The 22617-nt window shown below is 42.6% G+C and overlaps 1 protein-coding gene across 1 annotated transcript in view; it reads left to right on the top strand.

Annotated features, from left to right (window-relative positions):
• LOC117166167 (protein groucho) overlaps nt 1–22617 on the top strand; it is a 155289-nt gene that overhangs the window by 112962 nt on the left and 19710 nt on the right. The window contains exons 6-7 of the mRNA XM_033349920.2: nt 249–528; nt 10391–10416. Of these exons, the coding sequence (XP_033205811.1) occupies nt 249–528; nt 10391–10416 (306 nt within the window). The remainder of the gene's footprint in view (nt 1–248; nt 529–10390; nt 10417–22617) is intronic.

The following is a 22617-nucleotide window of genomic DNA, read 5'->3' as shown; positions in this document are numbered from 1 at the left end:
TTTCGTAACATCTAATATTACTTTTATATAAAAATAAAATATAGAACCTGATAAGATTTACAAATACTTCTATTTTTTACTTTTACAAATACTTTTACAATTAACTTGTTAATTTATGACTTTGATCAAAATCGATTTTAAACTTAGCGGGAAACGATAACTGTTTATCCAAGTCCATTAACTAGAAATATCACGATCGATGATTAATCTTCAAGGTGATAAAAGTCATGTTTCCTCCTCCATTACAGCAACAAAGGCCAGACTTGCCAAGGATTCTTCAGCAGGTGCATGCCCAGCAGCTACCACCAGGTGCTGCGATGGGTCCACATCCAGGTATACCTGGACTTCCTGGACTTGGTCCTGGAGCTGGACTTCCTGTTCCTACGTCAGCCTCCGCTGCTCTTCTCGGATTAGGTATTCCACCGGGTGCGGCAGCAACTGCTGGAGGGACAGCTGCTCATCCTCTCTCGATGTTGACCAAACCGGACCTTCATCGAGGTCAACCCGACGACCTGAAGCACAATGGAGGTAAGTCATACCTTTTACCCTTTCGACGTTTGTGTATCGTTTACGTGGAATTTATGTGACAGGTCTTAAATATCAATGAGAATGTTAGGATAATTTACAAGTTGTGTCTATTCATCGAAATATATGTATTGCTAGCAGATTGAATGATTAATTTCTTTCATAATTAAATTTAGTTCTGTTAGAACGAGTTAAAAATTAAAATGTCAAATGGTGTAGAGCTCGTTCAAAAATAATTGTTCGATAGTGATAGGAATTAAATATTATATTTTAATTTAAATAAATATCTTTTAGTGTGATAAAATGAAGCTATAACATTTCGGTAAATTAAAAGGGACTTTAGTAACCTTTTGCTGGAATAAGCGTTCGCGCCTTGCGATTGAGTGATGTTATCGAGAAACGCGTTAATTGCAGAATAATACAGGCGATACGTTTCGTATACGTTAATTGCAATCAACTTTCTAATAAAAACAATTAATTTCTTGTTTTTCTTAGTTTCCTCCAATATCGTCAAGCTAGGTAAACAGTTAGTAATAACAGTGATAGTTTAGCTAGGAATTCTGATAAACCGTGAAACGCGTGCCTCAAGCGTGTAATTAGGATAATTGGTAATTTATATTCCGTTTGAAGCAGAAAATAATAGAGGAACACAAGTTGAACGTCGCAAGATCAAGCTTTTTGTTATTTCACCATCGTGATTCACAAATGATAGATGTATCCTTAATTAAGCGTATACCTCATTAAGGCCCATGAAATTGCAATTGCCTTTTTTTGGCGTTTCGTTGCACGTAAAGACATAATCAAGTTTCAAAGGGAGAAAAAATTAATCGGAGACCATTGTACGACTGGTAACACATAATAACATACCCAATTACGACAAATTTAACTTCTATTTATCGTACTGCGACGTGACAAAGAATTACATAACAATTCAAAACTAAAGCCATTAATAATGCAACCTGTCTAAAAGAGCAATTATTTGCCAGAGATTGAACACAGATAGACTTTATTACTCTATTCAGATCCTTTCTCTCTGTTACTCCAAAACAAAACTACAAACTGTTCTCGTTGCATGACCGATCCCATAAAACCGTTTCGCAACGGTACAAAGAACAATCAACTTCTTGACAGAAGTAATCAGTCGTTACTTAATTTTTCTCATCAGTTCGTACCCAGTTCGATCATTTTTCCATGCTGCATGAACGTTACCAGAAAGCGAACAACGATATCAGTAAAATATTTCACAGGTCTCTGTTTCAGCCGGTTACGTTTCTGTTGAAATGAGAACTATTTACCGGCAGAAAAATTGTAAATTTTTTTTACTAAATACAGTTCTTTTTTACGTATACGAAGATCACAGAAAATGGTCATGACAAGTACATTTTTCTTGCTTTCCTGAGTTTAATATCAGCTTGCGATTAGATAGGAGAATTTTAACATGACATAAACGAAAGGCAGATAGCTTGTCAGGTCCAAAGACAATATACATATAATATACCGGAGTTGGTGAAATAAATCTCGTAACTTCCATTTTTTGAATTACGTTCAGAAAAATATAAATTTGCATAAATATCTGTGGTCTAGTAATTATACGCTAACATTTGACACTCGTGCGAGGCTACTATATCATCATAATGTTAAGATACGCGAAAAGGAAACGGATCTATCGAAACGCTTATCTCGCGATTTCGTCGTTTGACTTCGCCGTAACCGAGTTGCAAAACAGGCGGCTCCGTTTGCTCGCGAGGAATCGAGCGGAATGCAGAATGACATTCTGGATCGTCTCATGAGGATCCGGTTGCAAACGCTCGCTTCCCATACGACGGTGAGCAAAGATAAGACCAGGTAGAAAAACAAGAGGCAAGGTTGCAGGAAACGCGATCGAATGTGCAATAATTCTTCGAATCCGGCTGCCGGTTTGCGTTCGATACTCAAAATACTCGCGAGCGAGATGCTGATCTACGTGAAAACACGCCGAAACACAAGGTCAGCGACTTTAGTAAATCGAATCCCTTCGCTGAGCTAACGCAACTTTGTGTCGCAATATCTTCTCGTCGAGAATCTTCTACCGCTGTGTCTGAACAGGTGGCACTTTCTACTTCAACGCACACTAAACAACGTTCTTATGGAACCGAACCTCTGGCCAGATAAATGAATGACGGTTAATCCGTATCATTTATCAGTTGTTAATGAAAGAAACACAGATTTCTATGCATCTATAATGCATATTATATAAATATATTTAGTTACGCTCTACGTTCAAAATAGTTCCATACACGTAAACTAAAAGTTAAGTCTACTGTCTGTCCCTATTTTCGAAGTCTTTTTGTTTATGTATATAAAAATTTGACAGTCGCAGTAGGATTAAGAAGATAAGCGTAATTTTGTTATGTTTGTTCCACTATTAACTAATCGGTGGGCATGAAAATTTAATAGGAAACAATCAGTGGAATAGAGTTGTCAAATATTGAAAATTCACTGCGGTTGAAAAATTTACAAATAAAAAACGCTTTCAAGCGTTTCAATCCTTTAATATTCAACGTTGGACCTTTTTTTCGTGATTGTTGAATGACTGATCCATACTCGGTCGATAACCTTTTTTGTCAATCATTCATCGATGTGCTGACTTCCTGCCTCAGATTGTATATTTATACGAAATCTGTTTGAATCAGTAAGCAAAAACGCAGGTTATTTAACGTACATACGTATATATTAAACAACTATAATTTTGCAGGAGGATGGTGTTTTATGCCTACAATTTATAGCCTCCAAAGTTAATTTAAATTATCTCATCTACTGCAGTAAACGAATCTATCAGAAACGAATTTTGTAACAAACGCTAGATATTTGTAAATGTTTCTAGAATTAAGTCATGATCTTTCGAAACGCCTACATATCGAACATTAACCTAAACCAAATTTATTTGAAGCGATAAATATATCAAATCTCAAGTGTAAAATTTTTAAAACATTTATACGAATATAAAAGCACCTAATAATATAAATACCAGGAAGGAAAAATCAAAGTTCGTTCCATTGAAAGCCCTAACTATCAACAAAATTGATAGTAACGCGATGCAAGGCAGCCAGGAAGCATAGTAGAGAGTAGGGTGGCAATGCAAACGCAGAAGAGAAAAAGAGAGAGAGAGAGAGAGAGAGAGAGAGAGCGCACATAGCGTGTGACACAGGGATATTTCAAGCGGGCCGCAATACAACGGTGACGCAAACGATCGTGCTTAAGCCTGAAACTCGCAGAACCCTCGATCTTGACCTCGAAGATCCACTTGTGCACCGGCGCGTCCTCGTCCCTCTCCTTGGGACGGCACACGAGTGCAAGAACGTTCGCACTTAGGCTCCATGTAGCGCTGACAAAGTCGCGAGAGCTTCAAGTGACTCTCCTATCACGCACACATTCTGCCAAACACTCACATACAGACAAGTACATACGTGTACGTTTATGCACAGGCTGGTCTGGTTCCGTGGTCCCCATCCCTCGCGTTTCGTCGAACCTCGTCTTTCTATTTCTCTTCCACTCGCGTCCTCTCTCTGCGCAACGCCTCTCTTCTCTTCGTCGTCGACGTCGTCGGCTCTCTTGCTCGCGCGCTGTGCATGGTCGTCTCTCAGAAGAGCACTCAGAATCTCCTCTTGACACGAGAGTACTTCCGACTCTTCCCCTCTTTCGTTCCATCCACCTCTAGGTGGCTCTTCTAAACCTTCGCGCCCCTCAGCCTGTTCCTCTCATCCTCTTCTCGCGCCCTCCAAAGCCCTTCTTGCCCTCTTTCTCTTGCCCTTTCTCCCGTCCTTCCGTCCGTTTCCTCTTTCCACTTGCCGCGTTTCTCTCTTTCCGTCCTTCCATCACCCCTTCCTCACTCTATTTCTTCCCGGCGTTCCACTCACTCCACTCACAGCCGAGTAGTTGCCGTGCTCGCGCAATATCTCCAGCTACACTCTCGCCTAACTATGTTACCGCGGGCCGAGTATAACCTCCGGCCAGTTGTTCCAAGTTGTTTCGCGTTTTCCGAGCGTTGTCGGCCCGCCGCGCCGTAATGAAATACCGTCTGATCTCAGCTACCGAGAGTCCGCCACCCCATCACGTTCTTCCTCGCTCCTGCCATGATTCCTTCACTGGAACAAACCTTCGATTTCTCTCGGTTATCATTTGAAAATTGCGAGCCATCATCGTTGCGAATATGTACCGTAACGACGTCTTCGTTTAATTTCCGGGCTCGTTCGAAGCTCGATCGAGGTTCTTTTTTCCTTTTTTCGTCCTGGTACTTGCTCGACCGATGGAAGTCGACCGGAAACGGTGCAGGCTTAATGGTTCGAGTTAGTTTGCCTGTCAGCCGTGACAATGGAGGATGGTCTTTTGGATTGCAGGTTTTCTGGCCGAGCAAATGGAGAGGAACGAAGGGAATTTTGTTTGCTGTTCGATTCGATTCGTTTCTGCTTATTTTTCAGATGTACTCTTTAGTTCTTGTTGGAAAAGAGCGGTATTTGAGAGCGTAATATTGGAGCAAATAGCAGATAAATTCTTATGTTCCATCGATGGATAACTACGAGCTACATATTTACGTTGCTACAAAAATTGTACAATTCTTTCGAAACTATAAATTGCAAGGTAATAGATCATACGTTTGAGTCAGAGAAGTTAAATAATTTTGTCGGAACCATGAATTAGAGAATATTATTAAAGCATATATTTAATTTGATGATAACTTCGTCTCTTGAAGAACGCATTGCAAAATCATCATTTTAATTCCTCAATTTCGATCTTCAAAATTTTACAACAAAATATTGGAAAATGTTCAACGGAAGTTTACCTGTGCTTCGAAGGAAAGCGCTCTGTACCTTACTCTTTTGAAAAAGAAAGAGGAGAACGCATATCCCGCGAGAGAATAAAAATCCAGAAAATCATTTCAGCGTAACACGATCATACACGGGAAACAATGTTGTCGCCGTAGGAGGAAGTTCGGTTATACACGTTCATCCGTGTACATACATCTCTGTTGCTAGTATCGTCGCGATAGCATTCTTTCACTCGATACGACTCAATTCTCTGGAGGAAACTGCGGTCGCGAAACAACCGCGACATCTGAAATCACTGTCTCGATCCGCGATGCGTCTTTTTCCCCTCTCCAATATTAGAACGACGGGGAATCTCGTCGACACCCTTTTGAAATGGGAAGCATCGGAGGCAAGGAACCGTAATGGGCCACTATTTCTGTCGCGGCAACTGAAACTTCTTCCCTCCTTTCCGGAACATTGCCCCCAGCGAATTGTTTCCAGCAGGGCCGTTATCGTTTCGTCCCACCCCTCGCCTCTCTGTCTCACCAGCGTCTCCTTCCCTCTACCTCCTCGTACCCTCTTGGTTGTTCAACAGAGTTGCCCGGATTCCCTCGTCGAACGACTCCTCGCCGTCGGACATAATATCTGCCTTCACCACTCATCCGATTCTTTCTCTGTCCGCTCGTTCACAAAACGATTTACCAGAACGCGAGGCGAAGTAAGTCGGCAAGACTCTTTTACAGACGATTAGAAACCGGTATCGCTTGCATTACCATTTCATCGTGGATAGTTGCGCGAGTAATGGTCCCCCGGGAGATCGCTGCCCCCTCGACCGTGTACGCTTCTCGTAATTCTCCCGGATATTGTCCTCCTTTTCATCGTTAGTTCTTCCCATTTTTCTCTTTCTTTCCTTTCCCCCTCGCTTTTTCTTTCGCATTGCTCTTGTATTCTTTCAACGACATCCAAAGAGAGCAGCAGCAAGTTAGCTTTCTCGTCCGATCGGGTCGTTAAACTTATCCACCACTTGCTCTCCCCGTTCAATCGATTCTTTGTATTCCGATAGCGGTTGCACACCGGTCATCCACGATGAATTACGTAAACGTAATCGTCGCGTAATCCGCGAAGACAATGGCGCCCGGGACCGGTCGAATCTCCGCGCAAATTGAATTCCACCAACTCGCCTACCGATCCTTATTGAAGCTGTTCACCGTCGCTCTAGCAACCTTTCCCTGTCTACGCTGCTCGCGTATCTCTTCCACCACTCTGATTTAGCTTTTCCACTTTCGCAACGACCGTCTGGCCTTACCTCGCCTGATATTTCCCTCGCACTCGACTTAATGATCGCGGAAAAGGTGAACGCGCGCGCACGACATCTCGACGACATCCCCGCGAAGATGCACGTGTTCTCGCGCGGCAAACGAGCACTTTGCGTTTTAGTGGGAAATTATGCGCGCTCTTCCGCGTCCGTTTACGAGCCACGGCAGGAAGTTGCGCGGCAAAGGGGCCGAGAAACAGCTGAAACTGTTTCTGCCAGCCAGCACTGGATTGCCGGTGCACCCAAGAGAGCAGAAGAGAGCGAAAAAGAGGAAGGAAGGTATATTGGTGAGTTTCGTGCGTAAGACGAGCACGCTCGAAAATGCTCTTTCGTTTTTGTCCCTCTTGACGAAGGAAAGCTCCTGGTTGGATGTGGTTCACGGGCAGAAAATTCACGACCCTTTTCTGTTCGCGCTCCGCCACCCACGACAACTCGGTAATGGCTTCGAGGGTGGATCCTTTTGCCACGGGTTTTCCTTAATTTGCCCGGCCATAAAACACACGGCGGAGTCACCCTCGCGAGGCGGATACGTTTTATCGGCGTGCAAGAACGTGCAAGTGAGCTCGCCGCTCTCTCCAGGAATTACTTTATTTGTACAAGTGGTCGCGAGCTCGCCTCCGGAAGCTTTATGGCGTCGGGTTTTTCCGTTCGCCGTCCCTGCCCTCGAGAACCGTATCCACTTGGGGGTTACGCCGGATTTCTTGTCGCCAGCGACGATACCAGGCGACCGTTTAGTGCTGCCAGCGTAACGTTAATTCGTTCTTTGACCGCGACCCCTGTGTTTTGCACCACCGGAGTCCTGACTGTTGCTTTAGCCACTGGGCGTTATAAATTGCTCCGCTTCTGGCTCGCTACTCAGCTAGTTTCGCGGATAAATTTCTACGCTGCTCTGAAGATGTATTCATTTTGAATGAATGTTTTCTTCTGGTTTTAGATGATATTTTCCGCTGTGTTATTTTTCTGCAAATATTAAATCGAATTAAATAACACCACTGAGATGTGGAAATGAAATTTCGTTGAAGAATCAGCTTCGTTTAAAAATGGAAAGATCATCGATCTTTGCCGATCGCGAGTATCGATGAATTATAATAAAATGTATCAGAAAATTGTGCAGTTTCCATTGTCGTTAATTATTTTCTCTATAAATGTTATCTTGTTTCGGTTTATAGCCTGAGAAACAGAACGATATTTCAGGTTTCTATATATGGTAGTGCAATGATATATATAATTTTTTTTTTCAAGTAAGTAAAGGAATTAAATTATAGCGAGTATGGTACTGATTTGGTAACTAGAAAGCGATTGCAGCAAGATGACTGCAGGAAAATAGAACAAAGCAAAAATGTTGTAAGTGTGTAATGGTAAAGTCGTATAAAAAACTAGTACCTTACGTGTTGAGATATCTTAAAGATCGAGTCGAACGATTAGATGGCCAGATAGAAACTTGGTAAAACAGGAATTGATGCCCAACAGCTTGTTTATGCGAATATAAAACTCATTGCTATTAACTTCGTAGAAATTCAGTTAGACGCTGCAATAGAATCGTGTGAAGTAACGCCAATTACGTTGCATTACTTTAGCAATTAAAAAGTAATTATTGACGGATCACTGATCGCCCATGTACAGGTGATTTATATAGAGATCATGACGAAACTTTAATTACTATAATCATTTCACATATACAACATTTATTACGGCACTTATATAACAGGAAGAGAACCATTTATTCGTTTTATCTCATCAAAAAGAAAGTAGCTTCTTATTAGGAATTCTGGTTTTCTAATTTATAAAGTTTCTATACCGATTATCTTTCGTCTTTTATTTTAATCTTCTTAGGATTGGTTTTTCGTTGAGTATGAGAAAAATTTGTTCTTGTCAATTTTAAGAATAGAAGCATATCTTTTTTCACGTTTTTGTATGTAAATGCAACGTACTAAAATTCAAAGCTAATTGTACTATAAACAAATACATTTGTTGCTCAATTATTTAATAGCTTTTATGCGTAATATTTTAAACAGATGTTAGATTTCTATATCTGAATCACGCTGTCCTTTTTGACAAATAAAAAGCCATATGACGTTTAACAAAATCTCTAGCAAAAGGTCGAAAGAAAATGATTATTTCCTTCTCTCTTCAAACTTTGGAAACTTCCTAACAATAGGAAAATTCGACTGATTCGAAAGTAACTCGAAGAATGCAGCAAAGTTAAATACGCTGCAACTTTTCCAGCGGTATATTTTCTGTAATGCATCTTAAAACGCCTGTTCTCAATTTACTGTAAAAAAAAAAAAGTCAAATAAAAAGATTGGTGCAATACAAAAGCAGCCTACAAGAATGGTTGACGTGTAGAAGAAACTGAAACGATTCGACGTGTATAGCCGTGTCGTGGAGTGGGTAACAACAGTCGAAGAATGGTATCGTTAAGGTATTTCCTACGAGACAAAGTGTACCTACGAAAAGTATAAAGAGTGGAAACGAGAAAAAGGGGAGGGAGGTTGGGGAAATCGAGCGAGGGCAAACTATGAAGCCGGCATCTCGAGGACAAAGCTTCCTCGTTCAGGATCGCCTTCGACCTGCCTCTTTCTCTCGCCCTCTTTTCTTTCATTCAACGTCCCTTCTCGGAAATCCTCGAGGAGAGGAGAGCAGAGAGAGAGAGAGAGAATCTGGCTCCTCCTTCGTCCTGGCAGCTTTTTTCTTTCATCTCGTTGCCAGCGCGGAAAAGATTCTGCCGGCATACCGCTGACTCTGTTCCGCAATAATCATGAAAAACATTGCGAAACTTCAATTTCACGGGAAATACGATGTCTTCAGCGGGCAACCAGCGGTGTTTGAAGTGTTTCAGAGAAAGGAAAGGTAGGATACAATCGCGAAACGAATGTTCACTTAAGGAACGTTCTCGAGCCGGATAATTAATTTTAGAGCTTAATAAAAATATAATATAAGAAAATGTAATTTTTGCTGTTGGATTACGCTGTTGAATTACGTGAATCGAACGGTGGTTAAAGCAGCGTGATCTAATAACTTCAGTTTTAGGGATGTTTCATTATGGATAATTTTTCTGTTTTTGTAATGCGACGCTGATATTTGGCGTCGTTCTAAGACGAAATGCGAGGTTAAATATGATATCTGTGTAAATGAGTTGTTGGGTTTGACAGGAAGTTATATGGGAAGCTGCTTACTCGACACGTTCTTGATTAAATGCTTCGTGACGCTGTTCGCTGCGTTTAATATGAATTCCTCGAGCAGCTTCTTCGCTAGGGAATACCGCTATGCAACGTACTTTATGCTAAAATGTTTAGTCATTTGATTATTACATTTTATGTAAGATTCGTGTTTTTACGATGTATATCAATATGTATGTATGTCAATATAAAACGTTCAACTCGACTGGTAACAATTTTCTTGAGAAATTCAGGCGATTTAACACTAGACATTTTTTTTCTAATATTTCTTCTATATATACTTTTGTTGCTGTTGTACTTTAAAAACCGTCACTGAGAGATCGAATATAAAACTAATTACAAAAATGACATTTCTTTTCAGTTGGAAATCAAAACTTCGCGAATAATTATACTTGTTAACGAAGTAATTTCTCATTATTCGTTTATGAATCAAAATGACTGATCTTTCCAGTATTCAGTCTACGATTTATGTACAATATTCAAGTGTTATTAAAAATATGTCGATTTTTTTTTAAATTCTCAAATGAGTGTGTATGTTTAAAAGAAAACTTTATTCCAATCTAACAGCATCGTTTCATCTGTTGCAGGTCTTAACCCGGCGGAGGAGAGGCATGTGAGTATCAAACAATTTAACCGATAGAGAATGGTGGAATCGCGGTTTCGCCAATGGGCAATCGATAACAGTCTATTAACAACGAAAACGGTTATTCGGCTAGGCGTTCAATGTGCAAATAGCAATATCGTTGCACACGATGTCGGGATTCTCTTCGACCCGCCGCGAACACGACGAATTTCGACGCCGACTGAAACGATAATCCCATTGAGAAAGCGATGAACTTCTCCTCACGACAGATTTCGCTTTGCGAGATGCAACATGCCGCGTAAATACAAGCAACACGTGCACCGATAGCGTTTAATCGCCGACCACTATACCGCTACTACGATTCCCGCGCCGTGTTTTCCGCTTAAACGACGCGACTGCATCCACGCGATACGCTAAATCGCGTTCCCAAACTTTTTCTACGTTTCTGAAAATTTAGAATATTTCTGAAAATTCGGAGAACCGAAGATTCTGTTTTAAGAAGGAAATTACTTATGAGATTTTTCAAGTTTTGGGTGGATATATACCGAACTCTGTAAGTAGAAATGTAGGCAAAAATGACAGTTAGGTAGAAGAATTATCTTTTAAAATGTACTGTGTTATTTGCGATTTTTTAAGCTATCTTTTTGTGATGAATCACGTAATGGCAATAAGTGTTCTGGTTTTTTATATATTGAGTATTATGTAAATCGAGGACTTCAGAAAAGATGGAATTGATCAGTTTGGTTTTACAGAGAGTCGTATTATATTATATTATATTATTGATGTTATTAGATTTGTTCAAGTTTATAGGTAGAAATATAGAGTTACATTCGAATTTAACGTTATTTTTAGTTGCCTGTCTGTTAAATTAAATTATCTCATAGGATAATCAGAAAACGTTATTGTTGATCTTAGAAAGTTATTTTCGTTCGTGTTATTGTAGATTTTCCATTGTACGTTGAAATGAAAACTAAACGGGCTTATGAAACTCCCAGGAAACGTGAGTTTGGAGAAACGTTTTTAAAACGTTGCTCTCAATCATTTAACGATACATTGACTAAATGGGAGTGGATGAAACTTTCCAACAAAAGAGTAGTACAATTTTTCTACAAATACAATACGAAACTTTAACAAAAATCGAATCCACAATTACGTGTTTTAGAAGTCGTATTATACGAATAACATCCGGTCCAATTAATTTTATTTATTCGACTCTGAACGAAAAACTGTATGATAACTTTTTCCCAAATCAACCGCACGTTTACCATTAACCGATACAACTTCTAATTCATGACCAATTTACTCGGTGCAGCCAGCACACAAATCGCGCACAGCCAAACAAACTCGTTCGATTTCCACCGAATGCTACCATTTCCTCCCCCTTCTGTCTCCCCGCAGTTCGTTAAAACAAACGAATCTATGAATTTATTTTCACGCGAGAATTCGGTTCCGAGGGAATCTGGGAATTAAACAGATTCGCAATTACAATCTGCGAATGGACGTCGCTCGAATCGAATTTCGAGAGGGCGAGAGCCGGTATCGGTTCGTTTTTCCCTCGTTTTCTTGATCCGACAGAAACGGATACGGTGCTCGTAAAATCCGACCGTTTGCCGGGTTTTATGGGTCGCGTGTCGTGTTCCGTAAAAGATCTCGTACAATTGTTAGGCTACTTCCACTTGGCGATACGCATACGTCATCGCACAAAAATACCCGGACACTCTTATTATCATTATATATCTTATATTATTATTATCCGGGCAGATAAATTTTAATTAATTACTTAGAAATTAACTGACTTGTCATATATCGATACAGTTGATGGAATGAAATATTACTGCTTAATTTAATCATAAGTAAGTTTGGAAAAACCCTTCTCGTTTGATACGTATTTTGCAGACTCCGATTTTGACATCATCTGTGTTTTGTTCTAAATTTTGTTGGAAAATTGTCCAACTCGTTATCGTTCTCACAGATGCCAATATTTCAATGTACATGCATTAGACAATTTAAAACCGATTTTGTCGTGTCATACTAACAAGACAACAAATAAAATCGTAGAAATTTATTTTGTTATTCTATTTGTGTGATAAATACAGTATCACTTAGTTTGTTCGATTCTCTCTCATAGTCAGACTGTCAGCCCGTTTTGTGGTTTCATTTAAAGAGGATTAAGAAAGTTATCAACACTCGGCCACCTTGTTAAATGAATGCGCTATCGTATGACTATTTTTCTCCGTTTTACTGCTGGGTAACGGATACACGTATTTCCGTGTGAAAGCAGCCTTATACTCGATTATATACACACCGTGAACGGGGATTTTGGAATCGGTAGGACGAGCGGAAGTAGCGGGTTCTCGCAGGGAGAAGAACGACTCGGACCGCGTCGAATTTCATCTCGTAAAAGAAATTAAAGCGACGCTGCTGGTGTGTGGTTCGCGTAGCACGCAGCTGAAAGAGAATACCACAGAGGAACAAATAAAATCAGCTGGCTACGAAACTAAAAGAAGAAACCGGCGGTCGAACGATAGAGAGGGAAAAGAGAGCGCGAAAGTGAACAGGAGAAAGAGAACAAACGGGGTAAAAAGGGGATGGCGAAGAGGGTTTGGGGGGCACAGAGTGAATAAAAGGGGAGAAAGAGCGCGCGAAGAAGAAAGAGAAGGTTACGAATCAGCCCGGTGGAAGAGGAGGAAACCTGAAATGGACGTAAAAGCCTGAACACCGGAACACAGGGCCGTAAAAAGCTCGTCGTCAAATGCACCCCCGTTCTTCTCTACCGTTATACATTCTGCCTCTCCCTTTCCCGCTTTTCCTGTACTTCCATCCTCCTTTTCTCTTCCACGCACGCCCTTTACCCCACCTTTGATAGTATAAAGCGACTGCTGGGCGCGGCGCGCGTTTATTAAAAGCGCTCTGGGCTGGCAAAAAAGACTCGAGAGACCGCTCGGAGGGGTCACCGTGTTCTCGCGTTCCGCTTCCGATCTCTCTCGAGTCAGATCACTGAAGGATCGCTCGACGATCGATCGTGGTCAAGATGTTCTTGACATTCGGATAGAACGATTTTGGGAAACTGTGAATCTATTTCGGGCTAGGCTTTGCTAGCTAGCGGTAGATGGATCGTGATTTGGGGTTCGCTATGGTAGAAAGATTGAGGAGCGTTGGTGGAGGATTTTGGTCGTTTCGATCGAGTTGTGTCGCGTCGATGATCTTCTGATAGCGAACGTGACAAGAATATAAATAACATATTTATTGGATTTAAATCCAGAGATGATGAGCTTAACACAAAGAAAGGGCTTAGGGGCAAAAGCAGCCACATCGGTATTTTGACATTGTTAGCCGATTCGAGGTTGAAGAATCGAATTAAAGGATATAATTGTTGTGAGTTTAATTTCGACTCATTTTTTACTTTAGCCTAATCTCTACAAAATTGTAACGATCTTAATTTTTACTCTTTACGCTTCATCAATTTATACCGGTGCTATCTTCGAACATCCAATGATTTCTGTATATAACACTGTATATAAACAAATATATTCTTCCTTTGTTGTGTCGCTCTATATCCTCTTACTTTGATTTCTTTGTACGTAGAAGAACGATGTTTTAGTTGTCGACAGTCCTTGAATTAATCGCTGGAAGGCCATCGTGCTCACATAAGAACCACGTTCAGTAAACGTGTGAGTCGATCAATGAGGATTATTAATTAAAACATCCAGGTGTTTTATATAACTTTCTCCTCCTTTTTCTCTTTGATGTTCGCGAACGACAGAAAAACATGGTCGCGCGAGTCCAATCCGCGCTACATTATTCGGTCAGCGAGTGATTTCCAACGTAATTATCTTTTCGGCGTGGCTCTTTTCCGCGACCGTCATTACGAGCCGTGTTTTAACAGCGTACACACCCAGCATAACTTGCGCAATTTGCCGGCGTTGCCCGTGGCCCCCGGCCCGCGGCCGGACCGATAATTAGCGTCCGTTTAATATGCACAATTATTACGGATTGATAATCGGGGCTGCGCATCCATTACACCGGCATTGAGATAGATGGTAATAGGTTTCCATCGGTATTAACTCTCTCTCCCTTCGTGTTTCCCGCTTGTTTCTGCTCCCCCTCTCGTACCATTCAGTTCTCTCTCTCTCTCTCTCTCTCTCTCTCTTGCCCCTTGGTGTTTCTCGCTTGTTTCTGTTCACCCTCTCATACCCTCTCCTCGTTGCTCTCTCCGGGACGAGCGCGCTCGTACGTAATCTCGCCGCGCTTTCATAATGTGTACGGACCGGCTAGCGATGGGAATAATTCGATTATCGTTTGGAAATTTTCAATCGACGGCCGTCCAATCCTGGTAAATCGTCTGCTCGAGGAAACCATTGAAAAATCCTGAATTATGCTGGATTTTGTTTATTATCGGAATTTTGTTGGAATTTAATAGAAAGCGAATATAATATCTCAGTTGCTTTCAACGAGTTTAAACATCGACACGATTATTTGGCGCTATTAAAAAAGATATCAGAGAGATTAAAATACTGAAAATACGACCACGAGTAAATTTTATTCTTTACAACTTTAGACCCTCCTACCTCTATTAAATGTTTCAAAGGATTCTTCCGCTAAAATTCTTTACTGTTCTAAAAGGAAGAAGGAGAATTTTTGAAATACCCGTATCTTTTAAAAAGTACTAACAAAAGAACCTTTTAGAAAAATTAACAATTCTACGAACCGTTCTCGTTAAACCTGCTTTATCCATTTCTATCGTATTTCGAACCCAACCACCGTTTCATAAAAAATAAGTTTATTTATCGAAAGCACCAAAATCCTGATTAATCCAAACTTAAATAATCCCTATTATTCACGAGCAGATCGTTCCCATCGCTACCCTTCCTCCATCTCTCTCCGCCCCTTTCATCGTTCTCGTTCACACGTCTCTATCGCTCTCTCCACCCTCTATCAGCCTTTCCCGCTTCCTCCTGGTAATCCTCTTTCGCTACCTGTCCCCATCCCACCAACTGCCAGCCTCCCCAACCCGTTTCCCTTTCACGCTCTCTCCCTTCCATCGAACTGGTATTTATCTCCGTTGCACACCCCGCCCGGCAGCCTTACAGGATCCCGTACAACCACCAGCCGGAGGGCTATGAAATTGAAATATGAATGCTAATGGGGTGGTTGGCTCGTGTCGCGTCGTATAATGTTACTGATTGCTAGTACGTCGGTCCTTTTACCCTTCCCGCTATCCCCCTGCACCTCTTCACCGCCACCAACCTCGCCGTTTCACTGTTGCTCCGTTGCTTTCCATGCTGGGAACAGAATACGTGACGCGTGCTCCGCGTCTTGCTCGCTTGCGTGTCGCGTAATTGGAACTCCAAATAATGGTAGTTTTCGACCTGGTTCGTCGTGGTCGGGATCAAATGTGCATAGGAGAGCGCAAATGCGAAACGGAGAGAGAGAGAGGAAAATGGAAGAGACAGATGATGGTGGTTGTTTGGTTTTCCACGTTTCAGAAGACTGGCAGGAGAATTCAGTCGTGTTGCAGGGCGGGAGAGGGAGAAAGAGAGAGAGAGAGAGAGAGAGAGGGGGGGATAAAGAGAGGGGAGAAACTGCACAGAAATTTATATTTGTTTGTTTATCCACGCTGAATTCCACGGTTCCGCGCGCGAGCAAACGTTTACACTCGAGCGTAGACGCGAGCGACGAGCTAGCTGGATTACGAGCAACGCCGGGCGCAATTTAAAATTAACCCCGGGGAAGCAGGCAACGTCGAGAGCAAGATGCTCTCCGCTGGATCGGTGCGCAAACACGCGAGAACGCGGCGCGGAAGAGCGTTTTAAAAACGCTCGATGCACGGGTCCTGGTTTCGGTCGAGGGCGTGTCGTCGTGTTTGTACGTCGTGCGTACACCGGCTCCGAAACGAAATTAACGAAACAAAAATTTATACCATCGTGTATTTTGTTTCGCTTGGTAAGAGCTTTTTGTGTTTCGATGAAATAATATCGAATATCGCAGCAGGATTTAGATATTTTCTGTGGTAGGTTGTGAACGAATATCGAGGTATAGAGTTGATGTAGAAATTAATTTTTATTGGCTATACAAAACTCTTGCGATGATATTCCAATAATTAAATTGTTACGATTTTTTATTTTTTTTTTTTTTATCAACTTATTATTTAAGTACTTGGCAAACGCGTCTTAAACCATTTATAATATTCTACGAATTGTATCGTTTTGAAATTCATCGTTACCTATAAGGTTTTTATTGTTACGTGCCAATTTGAAAGAACACTTAACGTGTTTAGGTAACAGTAAAACAACTTATTTAATCATCACATATTTACTGGATACGTATTATCAAAACATGTAGAACAAAAATTAATTATAAAGTAAAATTAATAACAACGAGAATACAGAATACAGACTACACACAACGAATTAAAAAAGCAATATAGAACAATTAATTTCAAGAAATATGTTGGAAAAAGAGCATATATATATATATATATCGTTTGTACAATCGAGCAATACAATTCGATCGTTCCGAAACTTAAAAAGAAAAAGAAACAAAAAGAGCGGCAGTCTACGTTTCAAAAGAAAGCCAAATCTACTTGCGGAGTCTTCTCCTCTTTCCCTTTGTATATCTGACATTCCTGAAAATAAAATCCGCCTAACCTACACCTCTGTAGTATACAGTATCACCCACTCGACTAGCGTAAAAAGAAGAAAAGTGTCTTGTTTTCCACGGCTCCACTTTGCCGTATCGGTTCGGATTTATACCTGCTCGCGTGCCATACGATAAAACTTCCATCCCCCTTGACAACTCGTTATCCGGCTGTATTTTCGTGCTCTTCTCGCCGTCAGGGAGCCCCTTTTTGTCGCGCTTTGCCTCGCCACTTACCCTTTGCAATCCGATCCCGACGACCGGTATGAATCGACCGAGTGGCGCACGGTTTCACGGAACCGAGTCGAACGAAATCGTCGCGGAAGGAAATAAGGAAAAGCTGGCAAAGAGACCAGAGAGGATAATAGAAAAGGAAGGGAAGAAAGAAGGAGAAAACTCCCGTATATCGAATCGAAAACTGACGACGAACGGAAGAGAATGTGAGTCGTTATTATTCGTGCACCGGTAAGCTCTGTCTTCCCGTTCCCGGAAGAAGCTTTTCTCCTCTTGCTCCGACCCTCTGCCACCCCTGACACGCTACTATTCTCCACAGACGGCGTACCGTCTCGGGATTCCTCTCGCAATCCGGAAAAATATTTCTCCACGCGGAGCTCCTCGGAAGCGTACGCGATCCGAGAAACGTCTGGGTTGAGTTGAAATAAAAAGAAATGGAAATACCAAGCAAGGGGAGAGTTAAAGAAAGAACAGGGAGGAAAGCGTGGAACGTCTGCTGCTTTTCCTCTGAATCTCGCTTGGCCAGGCTCGGTCGAGGTGTTGACTCATAACCAATTCATGAAACACCGAGAGGCGACTGTTCTCGCTGCTTGCGCGAGCAAAGACGAGGGTAAAGAGAGGCGAGAGGGAGAAAAAAGCTGGAACGCCTCTGGAATATTTATTTATCGCCGTCACGACGCCGTGGTATAGGCGGTTTTTTTTTTTATTTTACAAACTGGTGGGAGAGAGCGTTCACAGGCTGCTGCTGTGAGAGCCGAGCGAGAAAAGGGTACACACGGGGGTGGAAAAAGGAGAGGAATCGGATCGCTCGAGTTGCACAAGCACGAACTTAATTGAATTTCACGATACTTACGGCCGATCCGAATAGCTCGCGGCAAATTGTCGCGAAAGCGAGTGGCCCTCGATGCCAATGAGAAAAGTGCTCGAGAAACGGCGCCGCATTAATTCGTTCGCGGAACGAGAACGAGCTGACAGCGAGACGGCGAATATCCTCGAGAAGGGCGCGACCGGTCAACGAGTTTCGCGCCGATCAAAGGCTCGTTCAGCCTCGTCCGACGATTTCTTTTTCTCCCTCGTCGCGTTTTGTCGTTCAACGACGCTCGTTTCACAGACAGAACTGTGGATATCGGGACTCGATAATTTCAGATCGTGCCCGTTCTTCCTCACTCCACCCATGAACACGGAGTTTTCAGCGTTAATTAGCGGAACAACGAAGGTGAAAGCGAAGACAGGGGTGAAATGAAGCAATTGCCAGGTTTAAAAGATCGTTCTCTATTATGCTCGTCGAACAAACGCGACTGCAATTATCGATTTCCCGTTTCGAGAAGCCTCCAATGGAACGCGAATGCCGGTCGGAGAGGCTTAAGAACATTCTTTTGCCCGAGAATATTCCCAGTCTCCGCTTGTAAGCCTCGAAAAGTCAGCCCCGATAGAGACCATGGCATATCGATTGTTCTTCATCCTTGGTTCCCAGTGTTTCCTTCCATATAATCATTTTTCCTGCAGTTCGTTTGCTGTTTGGTCATGCACAATTTTTCCAACTCCTCTTTCTCTCTGGTCGCGGGAGTTTGCCACTCACACTCTGTTGACGCTGGCCTTCTCGCCTTCCTCCCGCCGTGATCTTTTTTTTTTTTTTAATCCCATCACAGAGTCGAGCGCACACCAACGAGCCTGTCGCCCGGAGGTCGGTAAATTAAATCTCGAATAAAGTGCAAATAAACGAGCGAGGGGGGAGCGAGAGGCGGGATGAAAAAGGAAAAGAGAGGTAAAGGAGGGAGAGGGTGGTTACCTAGCCGGTGTCTCTCGCTACCTGGTGGCTGGTGGTCGAAAGTGCGGTGCAAAAAAAGCGACGGAGCGAGGATAAAAAAACGTCGCCGTGCAAGGATGGTGGGGATATGACGGATAAAAGAGCGAACTGACGCGAGAGTGTAATTTATTTTAATTAGAGTGGCTGCATTATGTAAGCGGACGAAGCGCCGATGAAAGGGTTTGAAAGGGTCGAGAGATCCCGACACCGAGTCCCAACATTGCCTGCAACCACCGCTCTCCCTACCCTTTGCTCCAGCAATCTTTGACTTCGATCCCCGGAACGGACTAATTCACTCCTGGTCCAGGGTCGTTCCTGATTGAACGTTTGGAAAGGCAGTCGACGGGATCCGAGGGATGCCGCGTCACACGAGAGTTTCGTTCAGCTACCGGGAACACGACTCGTTTACCGATTACTTTTCTGCTCAATAGAAAAAGCGGAGAAAGTGGAGAAAAAGCGTGTCTATTTGAAAATGAGGAAAGTTTCTTCCGTTTCCCTTTTACATTTTTACGAGCAATTTGCCAAGATGAGAATTTTTCGAAGACAGCTTTAAACCTTAAGAGGGATTAATCGATTAGCGTACGCAAATAGTTCTTACAATTACGCGAGACGAAAATCGGGGAAATCGAGACACGCAAGAAGAGAAGAAAGAGAAAAGAAGTTCAAAGAGAGAAAGGTGTGCACGTGTGTATCGATGCGAAAGAACGGAAATGGTTCTAGGGAAGTAGCACGAGGCTGAGGAGACCACGCTCATCCCCAGAAACATCGAGGAGGTTGTTCGCCCTCTCCGCTGACAGGGTAGAGAACTACCGATCCCAGCTGCCTTACCGACACCTCTGATCTCGTTAGGGACGCATTAATTAATTTACAAGATGGCGGCGGTAGCAACGATGACGACGACAATATAAGAGAGGCAACAGCCACTGTGTAAAGTCGAGATAGGAGGGTTAGAGGTAGTAGTAGCACGGCACGTTTTAATTACTAATTGAAACGTTCTCCTACCAACGGTAGTCCCCTCATCCTTCGTCCCCCATAACCTCCCAAGGTCCGTGCTTCCTGTCGCGCTTCAATCCCATAATTCTGCTTCCTTTCCGCCACCACCATCGTCGGCGCCGTCGTTGCCCCATCCACCATCTCCATCACTGCTACTATCGCTCCTTTTACTTTTCCGCGTTCCATCCCTTCGTCGATTCTACCTCACGGCTCTGTCTTAATATCCGTCTCCGTCGGGGGTACTTAATATTTTTAAATACTTTGCAGTACACCCTCCTCCGTCTGTCTTTTGTCCTTTTTCCTTCCGTCTCGTCTCCTTCGTTATATCGTCCCTAGGAGAACGACGGTTTCTCGATCCCCTCGTTCTCGCGGTCGACGCACCACGCTGGAATTTATGAGAAGCTAAATCCGTAGCTGCCGCGAATTAATTAATTAAAAACATCACGCTACCTTAATGACATTCTCCCGCCTCCTATCTCCATCCCCGTGTTCCACCTCTTCAACGTCTTTCCGCCCATCCTTCTGTTCGATCTTCGCTCGCGCCACCCTCTGTTCTCTCGCCGCTAAATTCGCTATTCACGCTGATCACGCCGTCGTCGTCTGGTTTTGCACCAACATTTGTTATGGAAATCAATGTAATACCACCACCTACGAGGGGAACGTGCAGTCAGCCGCTAATGGCCACTTTTCTCGTTAACCCGAGAAACAGAAGTAACAGCGGCGTTCTGTTTTTACGAGACACTTGAGAGGATTGTTTATACGGAAATAAAAATCCCTTGAAGACTCTCTCCTGTTCGACCGTTCGCCGCCTCTTTTCGACTACACCACATGGTGTTCTCGAATCCGTAACAAAATATACACCGGGCTTAACCTCTTGCTCTGCGATTTAAGTTCCGATAGCGCGTGCCATAAACAACAAGGTCGATCACACGTCGAGCCATTTCACTGTTCGCCTGAGCGTTCGAAGTTGTGCAGATTGCACGTGTCTTTTGATATGGAAATGCATGTGAAAGGTACAACTAATTTTAGTTTGCAAGATGTTTTTATTATTTGCAAGCGAATAATAAATCAATGACATCGACAATACCACGTCTCTCACACGATATTGTAGGTTAAGAGGATCGGATAAGCATAAATCGAAAGAATCGATTTAATTTAGTCTTACTTGTTTTTAATTCATCTCCGAAGATGTCTGTTTCAGACGTTTTTATGTAATAATACTTCGGTTATAACGTGACTTTTTTGAATTAGCTTCTACGAAAGAATATTATTTATTTTCTAAATAATTTTAAGCAGATTTTGTAATAGAAGATAATGATAGAGAAAAATGATATGAATTTTCGATTCCACTTTCATTCTCATGATTTATTACGAAGCATACACCTGTTTTCTCAAGGGGCTCGTAACTTTATCATTTTAATTAAGTATCAACGCGAGTTACTAAACATCTTACTAAACGCTATCGAATTCTCCATCAGTATCAAAGCCCGTAAAATAATTCATGAAGAAATATACGCGTTAATTAAAAACAGCTAAATGTACCTCACACGAATTACGTACGATTCCCCAGGACCTAACATCAAATAGAAAAAGAAACAGCGCGAGAAAGATACAAAACACATTTTTGGAACCCGTTTTCAGAACGTTAAAAAGATATTCAATAAATTGATTGAGAAAACATTTGGAATAAAATGTTGCCGTAACCTAACGCCATAATAAGTTAGAAGCAAACATCAAGACGAGAAAATACCCACGGTAATAATTCAATCATTAAAAAAAAACACCTATCTAAAATCTCCAAAAAGACTATCGTTATATCACTGTTATAAAGTGAAAAGAAGAGACCATTAAAAGAAAGCAGTCGATTTAACAAGAAATCAAACAACACGAAGCCTCGTGTAGATCGGGCGATACTAACAATAAGCTGAACGAAACGTCAGTGCGAAACGACCGCGATAATGTTTCGATGAGGGGAAAGTGAACCGGAAACAATAGCGGTAATAATAGAATTCAAATTGATTCAGCGTGGCGAGAAGGGTATCTTCGAAGCGGCTGGAAAGGAGAGAAGGGGCCCAGCGGCTTGTCTGCGATCGTCCATAGTGTAGAGGCGCGGCCGAGGGCAATTTCAACAGTGCCGCGACAGCGAATCGCTTCGTTTCGCTCTTTTACGATCGATTCGTTCGGCCCGCGGTTCGTTCCGCTCTGTGCGCGCCGATATTTACGCGCGAACCATTCATCGTGCGCTGCGCGCAGACGCGAGGCGGGCGCGCGCGGTTAATTTAATTCCAAAGCAAGAAACACTCTCTTTTCTCTCTCTCTCTCTCTCTTCTCTCTTTGTTCGTATCGTCTGTTGGCGCGAAAGCTTGGAAACCGCGCGATCGCCGCGGGCGGCGTGAATAATCCGCGCGATTCGTCTCGCGTCTCGCAACGATCGCGTTTCGAGGGCTCGCGGGACTCCGTCGAACAACTGGAACGCGATTTACAGTCGCGTCGAGACACCGTGTCCGAGACGATTTTCAAATGAATGCCCTCGAAAGTCGGTTTCCAGGTGGCCCGCAATC

The sequence above is a fragment of the Bombus vancouverensis genome, chromosome 2 (genome assembly GCF_051014615.1).
Source record: "Bombus vancouverensis nearcticus chromosome 2, iyBomVanc1_principal, whole genome shotgun sequence".
Taxonomy (NCBI): domain Eukaryota; kingdom Metazoa; phylum Arthropoda; class Insecta; order Hymenoptera; family Apidae; genus Bombus; species Bombus vancouverensis.
Note: the sequence above shows the minus strand (reverse complement) of the source record. Positions and strands in the feature narration are given on the sequence as shown.